We start from the raw sequence: 14410 nt of genomic DNA, 5'->3' as shown, positions 1-14410 counted from the left end.
GCTTTAAATCTGCGAATGCATTTTACAATGACACAATTGCTGGTTTCTAAGAGTTATACAGAAGTTTTTAAAATGAGCATCACCAGAAAAATACTTGGTTTTAGTAAAATGGTTAGCTAAATTTTTGCCAAAAGTTTCATTTAGCAATGTTCCACAGGCATAACCGCAAAGGGTTTTTGACTGATTCTGTAAACTTCAAACTTCATTAGATTCACGTAACTATTTTGTACTCATTTTTAGGAATTTATAGCTATAGCGTGTCCCATGACGTTGATATATGTGAACGCTTCAAAAATCGCAGTGCAGTGATTCTAATGTCTAAGTTCAGGTTTAAGACAACTAGATAAACACAAAGGAAATGTACATTTAGGTTACGTGACTCTGAACAGGTCGATCATGAAAATCTGGCAGTAATTGAGACCCGCGCAGCCCAACTTTCGAAGTGACCTTTGCAGGAGTCACTTAACCTCGCTTGAAACACAAACTTGCAAGTTGAAATCTAGCACTCTATATCGAGTACTGGAGAATCTGGCATTGAAGGATCTGGTCTGTAGAGGTCAAATTAGTTTTGAAAACGTTCGCTTAATAGAACTTTATTACCTGCGACCACAATTAGCAACCACGAAATCGAAAAGGCAGCCATAAGAAAAAAAGCGGTGGGGATAAACTAATGCATACAGATTAAAAACGTTTTCATTTGATCCGTAAATGGTCAAAGTATCACCCCTGGTCTTGATTATAACTAAGTTTTTTAATTCAAGTTTATTTGTAAATCGAGAAACTAACATCTTCCATTTCCTGGCTCTTTTTGGTCATAGTCCTTTGATCCCTGACCCAGGCTTTCACCATAATGTCATACACATTAAAATTGCTGGGATGACCGTCGTCCAAGCCCCCCATGAGATGGCTCTGCTTGTTGGCCAGATCTATTCCCATTTTGTCCCTCCAAGAATGGAACTGAATTATCATTATGAAGTAGAAGATTCCGACTCCGAGCAGAAGTCCGCCTATGTAGCGGAAGCCGTAAATCCACCTGTAAATGGAAACCAATTTTACACCTGTTTTCTGTTGAATATAATAACCCTGTGAAACAAAACTTGATGTGTTTCGAAAAAAAAACATACCAAATCATGATAAATCTTACCAATATCTTGCAATGTGACGTGACAAGATAGCAACAAGATATTTAACCAGGTATAAATAATAGATTAAACATTATAATGTTATATAAGTCCCAACTCTTACCAAAACAATACTTTTGCATATTTTTTTCAGTAAGGCAAAGCATAACCGACCAACGTCAGGCGAATTGCTTTCAAATGACCGGCGAGTGGTTGGCATTGGTAGTAGCCAGTTAGGAATTAGAGATGATGGCATGGGGGTTGGTTGAGCAGAATGGGTTCAAATGCTTGGGGAGGGGTGGAGCAGGTTTGGGAGGGCTGGATGAGTGGGGGTTTCAAATCGCCAGTTGAAGGCGGGTGGGTGGGGGAGATGGCGTGAGTGTGGGTTGGGGGTGGGGGTCTAAGATTAGGAGTCACCCTTCACGTCATGTCTCCTCACTAGTAAGGCGCAAGGCTCTAAGAGAGCTGCTCAGTCACGTAATGGTCTCCGGGATATAACTGTTTTTTTTTTGTTGTTGAGAACGAATAACTGGAATTTTCAGACAAAAAATGGGATCTTTTCCGTTTGCGCGCCCCATGTTGCGTTATGCACCCCCATTACATAGTAAATGTTTATGCGAAAATATGTTACGTGCGTTTGGTGGATTCAACTAATATGCACCCACTAAACACAATGGGGGGGGTTACAAACGGAAATGCTCTAAAATTTGATATAGCAACAAATTGCACAAAAAAACCGACAGAACTAAGCTAAATGTTACAATACAAAATTCAATCGAGTGCATTTAGTTGGTTATTTCGAAGCTTTCGCTCAGAGAATAACTCCAGAAGATTATAGCAAGTTGGTAACAAAGTTTTGTTTTCTCTTTTTTGATGAAAAATAGTGGGTGGATATTTAGGCCAGGGGAACTTGTGTGCATCATTGCACGGGCGCAAATGTGAGAATGTAGACGGATATATGTAAGTTAGCTTAGATATAAGTATATATATATATATATATATATATCTATATATATATATATATATATATATATATATATATTTATATATACATATATATATATATTTCTTGCAAGTGAGTGAGTGTTTTATTAAAAAGTGTTTTTAAATAGGTCAGACTTGTTATTATTAGCCGTCATCTCATTAAACAGATAATATTTATGTTATATCAATTTTTTTTATTCAAGCTGCAATTTTCTGACGTTCGACAACTACAAACTTCACTTAGTGTTTCAGCCAAATAATTGTTTTTGTAGTTTGAGCTTTATATGTGTGCAGTCAGGTCAGAAGAATTAAAGGAGGACAAAAAGGAAATCGTGCACCAAAATTTATTGCAAAGTATCAATGTTTCAAAATAAAAAAAACACTATCAGAGAAAAAGATTTTAGCATAAATTTTTTGTTGTGCAGTTCTCGCTCGCTTTGTAACTTAGTATGTATCCATTTTTTTCCTATTTAATATTTTTGTGGCCACGGATTATATTTTTCTCAGTCTCTAAATGCTTTTATCGGTCTGTTTTAAGAGAGATTTTTAAGTCTACTGTTTGTTATTCATTTCAGTAATTCGTTTTCACAACAATGTAGATAAGTTCTTTCGTTTAAAAACTTTTTTTACCAGAATAGTTATGCAATGATTTTCTTATTGATTTTTGAAAACATGCTTCTAGTAAATAACCGGCACTTTTAAATGCAATCTATCAGAGATTGTTTTAAAAGCTACCCTTTCAAACAATTAATCGATCAGATAAAAAGGGAAGTCTTATTTCTATTAGCTGGAAATGCGATTGACCTTTGTTTTAATTTTGCAACTATCTTGTCAGAAGACTTTTGAAAGCCTTCACAGCTTACCAACGCAACGAGAACCAAAACAAAATTTTACCATTTTTTTCAAAATAGCTAAAAAAATTTGTTTTATTCTATGATCTGCAGTTGGGCTCACAGGAACTTCACATTCAAATAGTCTTTCATCCCATATCAAAAACATAATTTTCTATAATTTTCCACAGTTTTTCCCAATTTAATTGCTCCTGATTTTTTCGACAATGTTCTCTCCATTTAAGGCATCACCGGGAATTAACTGTTTTTTTTGTTGAAAACAAAAATCTGAACAATTCAGACAAAAATTTAGGATCATATCCGTTTGCGCCTCCCCCCATATTTCTTTTTACACCCCCAGTCACTGAGCACGTGTCATTACATTATGCAAAGGTATGACACGTGCCTCTGGGGTATTCAATTAATATGCGCTCACAAAGCAGGGGGGTTATAAACGGAAATTCTCCAAAATTTGCTAAAGAAAAAATTCACAAAAAGTCGACCAAACTAATCTAAATGCTACAAAGTTGAGTTGAGTGCATTTAATTAGTTGTTTTCAAGTTTTGGGTCACAGAAAAACTTCTGAAGATTTTGGCAAGTTGGTAACAAATTCCTTGTTTTCTCTTTTTTGCTAAAAAATTAGTGGGTGGAAATTCATGCCCGAGGAAAATCTTTTCCACTTGTTTGCGTCTACATCATTGCATGCGCGCAAATGTGAGAATGTATAAGGATATAAGCGAGTTAGCTTGTATAGATAGCTCTAGCGAGTGAGCCAGCATTTGATTAAAAAGTCTTTTTTAATAGGTCAAAATTGTTATTATTAGCCGTCATCTCATTAAACAGATAGTATTTATATGATCTCATGTTCTTTTTTACTCAAGCGCAATTTTCTGACGTTCGACAACTACTCACTTTATTTAGTTTTTCATCCAAATATATATATATATATATATATATATATATATATATAAATTTGAGCTTTATTGGTATGTAGTCAGGTCAGAAGAACGAAAGGAGAAAAAGGAAACCGTGCACCTAAATTTATTGCTTCAAAGTACCAATGTGTCAATACAAACAAAATACTGTGTAGAAAAACTGGTTTTAGCTTTAATTTTTTGTTCTGCAGCTCTGGCTGGGTTTGTAACTTAGCATGTAACTTACTTTTATACTACTTGAACATTTTTGTGGCCACGAATTACAATTTTCTCAATCTCAAAATGCTTTCATTGGTCTGCTTTTATTAGAGATTTTTATGTCTACTGTGTATTATTCATATCAACTGAAAATTATTTGCAGTAAGTTTTCAAAATTAATATTTTATGATCTGCAGTTATGCTTACAGGCACTCAACTTTCAAATAGTCATTCATCCCATATCAAACACATAATTTTCCGTAATTTTCCACAGTTTTTCCTAACTTAATCGAACCTGATTTTTTCGATGTTCTCTCCATTTAAGGCAGCCTGTGGGTATATACTCTTCATACTGTCACTGGTCCAGCACTTCTGGCCCACAGTCTGGCTACAGAAGGGGGACAGGAGGAGCATGATGGTACCCGACACAATCATGACGAGAGATGTGGATATGTTGGTCTTCTTGTGATACAGCAGAAGGGGTTTGAAGTTGGGGTCGAACTGGAACTCAGTTGGTTCCTGGGATTCCCGTCGATCTTGCCTGGAAAAATAAGTCAAAACCTCACCATGTTTGCGTTTTAAAACTCAAGTAGAATTTAAAGTATAAAGAACTGTATATTTCTTTTAAAAAAAATTCAAGAGAAAGGAAAATAATTAATTTTTGTTCATTACAGGCGTCTACTGGTGCCGAATAATAGGGCTCTGACTAACAGTTTTTTATTATGATGCTTTAGTTTTTGCTAATTTGAAGCCGTTTTCTCATTACTACTTTCAATCTAATTCTGCCAATTCGTTTCCAATGTAATGGATCTTTAAAACAGTTGATATAATGTTGCTGCATAGTTATTTATTTACTGATACAAAATTGTCATTTGTAGCTATTTGCGAATTTTTTTACGCAACATATTGAAAAACAATAAATAGTGTGTGTCAAGCCTGCTCACACAATAAACTATATTCTGCCAGCGAGAAAGAGATTTTTAATTTAGTTTTGTCAAACCATTTGTTCAAGTTTTCAAATTAGGTTTTGGGAGGGAAAATTATCACGTTTTTAATGAAGTTTTAACATTTTACGGTTTTGGGAATTATCAGGTCGAATTTCTTCAGAGGGTAGTGTCATAGTTGAATATTAAAACTATATTTTAGACAATTGACTTTTTGTTAATTTTTGCCGATAAACTGGAAAATTGAAGCTGGTTTTCTGACTGAAAATTAACATTTTTTTAGAAAAACTGCAACATTTGTTAAAAAAAACGAATGAAAATAGCATGCAACCCATAATTAATTTTTAGCTCTTAAGTTAGTTCGTATTTGCTTAGTTGGCTGTACGCAAACCATTTCTATGCTGCTCTCATCGAATTTTTCACTGCTTAAATTTTCTAAAATATTTTAATACTCAATTGCAAATAAGACCAAACCTTATAAAATTATGATCAACAGATTGATATCACGTTATGTTAATCATCTGCCAAATTACAAAATTTTCACAACATCATTTATTGTAGTTTTTACCTTCTTTATTCTTTTGCTTCCAATTTGTTTCTGCTAGTCGTTTGAAGTTGTCTGAAAGCTGACTTTATAAATCTCTCCCAAATATTTTATTTAAATTTTTCTTATAATGCCGAAAGAAATTTCATCATATTTTCTATAGGATGTTGGTTTTATGTTTCTACTTGTCTGTTTTCCAGATTGTTTAAGGAAACCTGACAATTGTGATGTTTCAAAAGAGAACAGGAAAATGGATAATTATCACAACTTTTCTGCCGAACTTGACAAATTTTGTGTAATCCGTTTACACCAATATGTGTTGCGTACACCAAGCACCAAAAAATACCATTGTGTCGGAAAATATTTTCATGATCACAGAATTTGCGTATGGAAAGTGAACAAGACTTAAAAAATAGAGGATTTGGAACAACATGTGCAAACGCACATTACGCAGCTGTTCTTTTTGTTAATTAATGCAAATATCACTTACATTACTCTATCTATGTTAACTATTCAAGTAGAATTTAAAGGTTACCCGGAACGAACTGCAAGTCGAGATCAGTAGTGGGCCAGTCTAAATGCAAGTCTACATGCACATATTAGCACTGTGCACGTCTAAAAACAAGTTTGCAAATTGGATAAGTATTTGTCAAAACTTGGATTACACTTATAAGTTGATTCGCAAGTAGAAACTAACTTTTCAAAAAAATTCTTGTGAAAATTTCGCATTCCGAAAAATTTTGTAAATTACAGCAAATTTTTCACGATTTTTTCAGTAATTTTTCTGCAATTTCTCGGGGCCCCTGAAAACTGATACGAACTGATACCAAATTACAGCAGAGGACCCGAGGAGGTCAAATCGCCTTAAATTAGACCATTCTTAGCTACATCGGAGCCGTTTTCTGCCGTTTTTCGGCCGTTTTTTTATCCGGCTGTTTTTGACGTTTTTTCAGCTATTTTTTTGACGTTCTTTCGGCTATTTTCGACGTTTTCACGGCTACTTTTGACGTTTTTTAAGCTATTTTTGCCCATATTTTCTGATATTTTTGACGTTTTTTGGCTATTTTTTAACGTTTTTTTTACACTTGCCAAGTCTTGGCCAAGACTTGCATTTAGACGTGCACATCGTGACTAAGACTTGCATTTAGACTGACAAGTGTAAAAAGTGACATGATCATAGCTCTTAATCAGTGCTGATATAAGACATGCAATTACACGTGCCCAGTACTGACGTTGACTGGGCGATAGGTCCGGGTAATTTTCCTCCAATCGAATTCTCTCATTTTAACATGTTCTTCAGTGCAAAAACTATCTTTAGGAACGGCTACTGATAAAAGTTGATTATTGGTTCAATATTTACATCAAACTTACTACAAATTTTAATACTCATGGACTTACTTGCTTCCTGTTTTTTTGGATCGGAAGTACTTGGCAAAGTTCTCCGCACTCAACCTAGTGCCCACGGAACGCCCACTCGCAAACTTTTGTGACATTTTAGCCCAAAAATTTAGGGACAAGTTCCACCTCGCGCTTTAATCCCCCTCTCCGATTACAAACCCTGGCAGACCAAATGTCGCTGTTAATCAACTTCAAACCCAGCAGATAAGAGGTAAATAAACAGACAAAAAACAAACAACAACCCGGTTGTACTGTAGTGCTGGGTGTCTACTGTAGCGGAATCTATTTTTCCGGCTGGCTGTTGAATGTAGGTTATATTTTCTGGCTATTCAATTCTGGTTAGCCTGTATGAAGTATAACAACAGTATTGTGATTGTCTGGCGTCAAATTCCCCAGCGTCTGAAATGAAAATAGAGCGCGTGATAAAATTTGTGCAGGTCGGAGGGAAAAATTGAGAAATGTTGAATCAATAAAAGCTCAATTGATACGGCAATTGTAAAAACAGAAAGCCTTTATAAATGTCACAGGAATAAACGCGACGGGGGTATGAAAACCAATAAACTTGAAAAAATTTGACCTAGTTTAAAATTCTGCTATCTTTATTTGCTAAAGAAATTTATTCCCTTTTTTTTATCTAAATCGCGCTTGTGAATAAAATTTGAATGAAATTCAACATAAAGTGAACAAAAACTTGCCGTTGAAATTTAAAGTTGTTTATCACATCTAGTGAGGGTAATTGATACAACATGATTTGAAATTGATTTCCGAATGATATTTGTGGTTACTGTTTTGAAAGCAATTTGATGCCGCACTTTGTTCCTACAAATAGGATTTCAACTCCATTAAACTTTAATCACGCTTCAGTGATATTTGGAAATTTGGTGGGAAATTATGGCTATTTCATCACTTAGTCGCCCGAGCGAGACAAGCTGGATTGGGAAAATATCCCCCATGCTGCAGTGATGCTTCATTTCTTTGCGGTTTTTTATTTAAAAAAATGGAATTCATGTTTTGTTCACTTGCATCTATAGGGAAAAGAGTTAATTTTAGACCTCGTCTCGATATTGTAAAACGAACGAATAGGCAAATGAACAATATACATTTTAAAACTAGTGCAGAATGAAAGCAAGAACAAATTTTTAATGATTTTTTAATCCAGGTTTTGAAACAGTATTGAAAAAAGACTTTTTGGAGCATATTATGCATCCTGAACAGACATCTGCACTTCATGGTCAACGCCGATTTTCAAAAAATCTCAAAAAGATACCGGAGAAAAAAATGAAAATTTTTGAAATTTTAAATGAAAATTGTCCTCAGAATTTGTTCTCAGCAGTTTCGAACTCCTGGAGTAAACGTCAACTCTGAATAAGTGCTGTTTTAGAGAAATTGCAAATCCATTACTAGCGTCTACCGGTACCAAATGTTGCGAGTAAATTTACTCATTTTGTAACCACATTTCACCTTTCCTATCTTAATAAATAGTACCTGTCAAACGCACACACACCACAAACTTTGAGGATGAAGAGGCGGTGCCCCAATTTGAAATTCCAGTCAGTGTTTTTCACCTCTAGACGCGAAGTTTAAAAGTGGAATCTACTTTGCGCCGCAAAAAAATATTACGGGAGTGCATTGCACAAAGAAATGTGCGGCAGATTAATTGCAGTAAAATCCTTCATTTTAGTATAGCCCTTCAACGTAAAAGATTAAATCATAAAAGAAATAAAGTTTTGTTAAATGCCCTTACCGCTCAGTGTAACTATGATCAAATTCTTGGAATAAATTTCTATTTTGGGTATTTTTTTATTGGCGTTTGGAAACTACTTATACGTAATTGAAGCGCTTTCAACATTGGGCGTCAAAAGACGACGTGAAGTGCGAGCCACATTCTTCGTAACTAGTTTTTGTTTTGTTACCAGTAGACGCTAATAATGTCAGGCCTGGGCACGTCCTAGGCTTTGTAATGTCTTGAAGCAGTTTTGGCCAGGATATGAGGATATGACAATTCCTGAGACATGTCTTGTGATAAAATTTTAAAATTGCTTTGCTACCGTTTTGATGACTTGCCAACAGAAGCTAGGACGTGTATTTTAGTGGAAAAGAGTTGATCAAGTCTCGACTTAACTTGATCAAGTATTTGCTCGTTCTGGCATGTCTAACTGTGAAAGCCATTTTAAAATAAAATTGTAGATAACATTTTCCATATATGTTCTATATATATTTTCCAAAATCAGCTCACACAATCAAAATTAATGTTGCAGTCAAAAATCTAGAGGAAAGAAAATCCAGTTTACAAAAATCTTCATTGTTTACATTCTATAGGTTACAGTAGATTACATTCAAACTCACAAAGAGTACAGTAGACGTTCTTTTTCATAGTTAACCTGTAAAAAATGTCTGAACTTGTAAAATTTGTCTGAAAGATTTGTAGGCATTGGAGTCAGATGTACATTTAACTTTCTAAGTGTTTTTTATCTGAAACAAACAAAAGTTGACAACAAACTGGTTAAAAGAATTATTTCTGGCAATTATAGCCCAATCTCATTCAGTACTGTGAAAAACAAGAAAATAACGTTGTTAATTTTTTTGCAGTTCTTGGGAAAAATTTGCTAAATTATTTCCCTGTTTTAAATGTTCTGATTATCTTTAGTTGACATTATACTATATAATTTGACTATTGTATTTACGGTTCCTCTAGAAACACGTATAAATTTGTTTGGTTTGATCCTGTTGATATTCTTATGTGGCAAAAGGTGAATTACTTTCAATATTTTTTGCCTTTTTTCGAAATTTTTAAATAGGAATTTTTGTTGTGAGATGGAATATGCAAAAATTCTGAAGTATATTCGATTTTCTTTGCAAACTGACTTCGTTGTTATCAACGCAAACTAACTTTACTCTCTCAACTTTTTGTAAAGTGATTGGATTAGTTAATTCACAAATTAATTTTACCGCATGAACTAGTAATATTGTGTTGATAAGAATGATTGGAATTTATTATCTAATGATATAAATTCATGTCCAAACAATAAAAAAAATCCTTTTTGAAATGATTTTGTCTCATGCATTAGTACAGCCACCGTTGTAGATAGTCGCACACAATTTTAGCGCAAAAGATTGTTACCATAAACCGCTTTATTTTAATGGATATCAGTATGCTGATTTCTATGAGTTTTCAATTCCAAATTTGACCCTCTATAGTGAACATCAATGAAAAATTTTAAAGGTGCAAGTTCAATACTGTCTTAAGTAGAAAATCTACTTTACAGACAGTTTCCAAACTCAATATGACCTTCATAACGTTCAGAAAAGTAGTCAGACTTGCTAGCCAAACAAATTTTGCAGCACTAACACATTTTAAAACTGATTTTGTTTCTCGCTTTCTTCATAAACGGAAATTGAGTATCATCCTTGTTCTTTTTTGTAAGCGAAATACAAACTCTACAGGATTGAAAAATTCTTAAAACAGTTTTGTATGAAATCTAATTTTAGTACGCTGTACAAAAACTGTAATTTTTGAAGCAACGGCGGAAATGCGTTTTATTAATCTAGCATACCTTAGTGACAAAATTATGCAAAATTTTAAAAAAATTTTTGCGGTACTAAATTGTACATCTGTATCGTTAAACGAGGCGAAGTGAATAGTTTTCTGGAAAATTTTTTGCGAAACAAATTTGCATGTTATACGAGTAAGCATTCTGAGAGGCTATAGGCGTTTTGAAGCATAATCAGCGTTTCTCGATTATAGTGTTATCAAACCAAACTTTATTTATTTTTTGGATGAGAGCCGGCGTTACGCTCAATCGCCGTAGTCAAATCAAAAGATCCCCCCCCCCCCATTTATTTACCAGCCTAGCCTTGTATCAATAAGAGAGCTAACAAGCAGCCCTTTCGTTAAAGTTTTAGATAAAAATTGTGACATTAAAATTAAAATTTATAAGCCTTATTTGAAAATGTTTGAACAACTTTGCTTCTTTCGATTATTTTATGTACAAAAGTGTTCAAAAGCATACTTACACAAACAATTGCTTATTTCAGCAATCCAACAAACCAATGCGTTCTAGAAAAGACATGAAATAAAACGACACATTTCAGAATCAGTTTTAATTATGGTAACAGGGCAGCCATAACAAGATTTTTTAGTAGAATATTTGTAGTTTTTGTAATTGTTTTCAATAGAAATAAAACCATTAATCGCAAATCATGGTAGCGACTATATTGATAAGGATTTTCTGTATGTAATTTATATGAGAAGGGGGAAACGAAGGAAAAGTTAGTTTTATTATAAATTCCCGCGCGTACTAAAACGAAGTGAAGGCTGTGAGGGCATAATAGAAAAGCTAAGGAAAATCCTAAATAATCCTTTTATAAGTGGACGCGCCATTGGAGAGATAAGAGGCACAAGCTAAGCCTGGATCAATTAACGTATGTCAAATACGGCCGTTGGTTTTTCCCAGCCTCAAATATTGGGATTAACATTCTAGGCTGCCCCTCAATTCATTTTGCAAACCCAATGTCGTTCCCTCAGTATGTATTTCTATTTGTTACTTTGCTCTAATAGTGGTAGGTATATTTGGAACTAAACCCAAATTGTTGCGCTATTTTTTTCTATCTCAATTCGTATAACAAGCGCATGTAGTAACTATTTCACGCACATGACGTAAATTCAAATGAAGGTGTATTATAACCAATTTTCCCGCTGTTTCATTCTCATTCCCGTTTTTCCCAGTTTTGTTATTTCCAAATGTTTAACCCAGAGAACCCAGCCAGCCGGGAAAAAAGGGGCGCTAAAGTCTGTTCAACTGAAGCGCGTGAACGACGTTGCAAACAGCCGAAAATGCGCTTCGTTTTAGATCATTTCTGTTGCTCCCTCCCACGCATTTAGTCGGGCCATAAAATGTTAACGCCCCATCGCCATAAACTATCAAATGAGGGTCATAAACGGCAAAGGGAAGATTATATCATTAAATCTTGTCTGCTGGAAATATTTCATAGACCAAATATAATTCTATAATTTTACAATCATGGGCACAAGTTTAAACCCAAGTTTTTGATGACAAATTTGCGATGATTGGGCTCCATAATTTTGAGGGAGAATAGATTAGAGTGAGTAATAAAATGTGCAGCATAATTTATGGTTCAAAATTTTTAGCGCCGAAGTTTATATCATAAATTGTCCGGTTCGATTCCTCATAAGCTCGCTTCTATAAAGTTTAACAAAAGATTTGTTTGTAATTTCGTTTGTTCAAAAGACGGAGTAAATTTTATAAAGCCTATTTTTTGTTAAAAATGATAATTTAAAAAGTTTTTAATCACGAGCAAAATAATACCCTCTAGAATTAAGTGGAGGATTTGAGATCTGAGCGCTTGTGTCACTAAATTGTGAAAAAAGTTGAAAACAAAGTAGCATGACAAGTCCTGAATTACAATGCAAAAACTAAATATTTCGTGACCTGATCAATAGACCAATTCAACGGTTCGAGCCAAAAAGACCAAAGATTTCAACAATTTAAAAATAAAAGCAATATCATTTAAAAACAATAGCATATAAATTGTAAACACTTTTTTATCATACCAAAAAACGAAAGCGAAAAAAAAGAAAATTCGATATCTAATTAAAGAATTTTTATTTACAGAGAAGAAGCATACAGAAGCAGGCATAGCAACAATTATTAAATAAAAATAATAGATATGAACAAAAAGTGAGGAAGATTCGCTAGACCTTCTTGGTATCAATGTCTTTGCAACCAAAAGCTTAGTGCCAACATCAAGCTATAAAAGAGCAACGCAAGCTAAAAAATGTTTTATTTTATTTAGGCAAGAGCATTTGGAAAAACACAAAAATTTTATAAAAATTTTTTAAATCACTTCCAATATCTGATTTCTTCAGACTCAAAAACAATATAGCCTTGCCAAGATCTCCCAGAAAACTAAGTTCCAGGCTAGCGGTTTATGTTAACAACAAACAGGGAAGAACCACTTATTTTTGGAAAAATGAAAAACTATCGAAAAGTACTCAAATGTTTCCTGATTTCTAGAAGCCAATATTCTCACAACCCAATGTGTGCAGTTAAAATGTACACATTAACCCATGCAAAAGAATTAACAGAGCTTTATTGGCCCTGTAAGAAAGAAAAATCCGATTATTTTAAAGAATTTGAAAGAAGTTGCAACTTTAACTGTTTATCACATTTTTAAAGCTCAAGATCATTTAAATATGTGTGACAAGATTATTACAGAAAAGAACAAAGCACCATTACTATCCAATTATATTGAATTTCAATAAAAAAATGGATTAATAAGGATGTTATCTTTCGGGTTTGAAAAACGTCGAGTTAAACTGTAATCCACAAATTCAACCATTGTGAAAAAATAACAAACACTCGGACTGAACGTCAAGCTTTTATCCTAGCTGCTTTAATGAATTGTCAATTTGGGATCAATTCTATTTCAGAAATCTAATAATGTCATTTGTAAGGCTTGACTCGTCTTTAATCAAGCCTTAAGTCTTGGGAAATCTTGAGTCAAGTCTTGACCAAAATTTCACAAATCTTAAGACTTGAGACGAAACATGGTCAGCGCTGATTTCACAATGTAAGACATTTAATTCACTAGAGAACTGATGATCAAGTCTTGAAACTTGTTCCCGGGCAAAAGCTGATTTGTAAAATTATATTTGCAGAGGAATTTGTGAAAACAATTTTTGCAAAATGTTTCTTTTACCCGGAGGTTGGTGGCAGAGCAAATCAGCGCTGAATCAGTCTAAAGACATTCTGTTTTTTAGGATGGCCAGTACTCTGTTCATGTCACTATTTACACTGGCTAGTCTGATTTTTGAGTCAAATTTACTTCATGAAAAATAATATGTTCAGCTTAACTCCCGCCAACAAGGTTTGCTTTATATGCGATTCGAACTTCCGCGTGGGTACTTGTGACATTTAATTTGCGTAGCAAGTCGTAACCACTGAGCTAAATGGGCTTTGGGTTAATTGCCTACAATCCAGCTTATATATAAATAGTGTGCATACTGCTATAGTAATTACCAGTTAGAAGCTACAAAATTATGACTTTATTCTGCTCAGACTTATTTTAGGGTATGAGTAATTTTCAAACTATACAGGATAAGTTTAGCATGGGCGAACTCTATGACCTCAATATTATCATAATGAAGAAATACTGCACATAAAGAAACTTAAAATATTCTGGAGATACCATGTTTCAGAACTGAATTAAGTGTTCGCTCTTGAAGTGCGCTGGTTCAGCGCTGAAAAGCTCTGCGACTCAAGTCCGGGTACATATACGACCAAAATTTGTTTAATTTCAGGGAAATATATAGGAATATGCCCCACCTCCCAATTATGTGTATCTGGGTATAAACATTCAATTTCCACTTTTAATTTGCTCTTTCAAATTTACGAGTGTGAATAAATTTTCCTTTTTGGTATACGCAATTATTACC

At 34.1% G+C, this 14410-nt stretch overlaps 1 protein-coding gene across 1 annotated transcript; it reads right to left on the bottom strand.

Annotated features, from left to right (window-relative positions):
* Nucleotides 1-722: 722 nt before the first annotated feature.
* Nucleotides 723-11500, bottom strand: LOC142357517 (uncharacterized). Its single transcript, XM_075409132.1, has 4 exons — nt 10969-11500; nt 6955-7353; nt 4364-4609; nt 723-1033 (listed from the first exon to the last, which is right to left on the bottom strand). The coding sequence occupies exons 2-4, from the start codon at nt 7047-7049 to the stop codon at nt 763-765; spliced, it is 612 nt and encodes a 203-aa protein (XP_075265247.1). The 5' UTR covers nt 7050-7353; nt 10969-11500; the 3' UTR covers nt 723-762.
* Between the last annotated feature and the right edge of the window lie 2910 nt (nt 11501-14410).

Source organism: Convolutriloba macropyga, unplaced genomic scaffold (genome assembly GCF_964194025.1).
Source record: "Convolutriloba macropyga unplaced genomic scaffold, txConMacr16.3 SCAFFOLD_4897, whole genome shotgun sequence".
NCBI classification, from domain to species: domain Eukaryota; kingdom Metazoa; phylum Xenacoelomorpha; order Acoela; family Convolutidae; genus Convolutriloba; species Convolutriloba macropyga.
The sequence above is the reverse complement of the archived record's forward strand: the minus strand, read 5'-3'. Positions and strand labels throughout refer to the sequence as shown.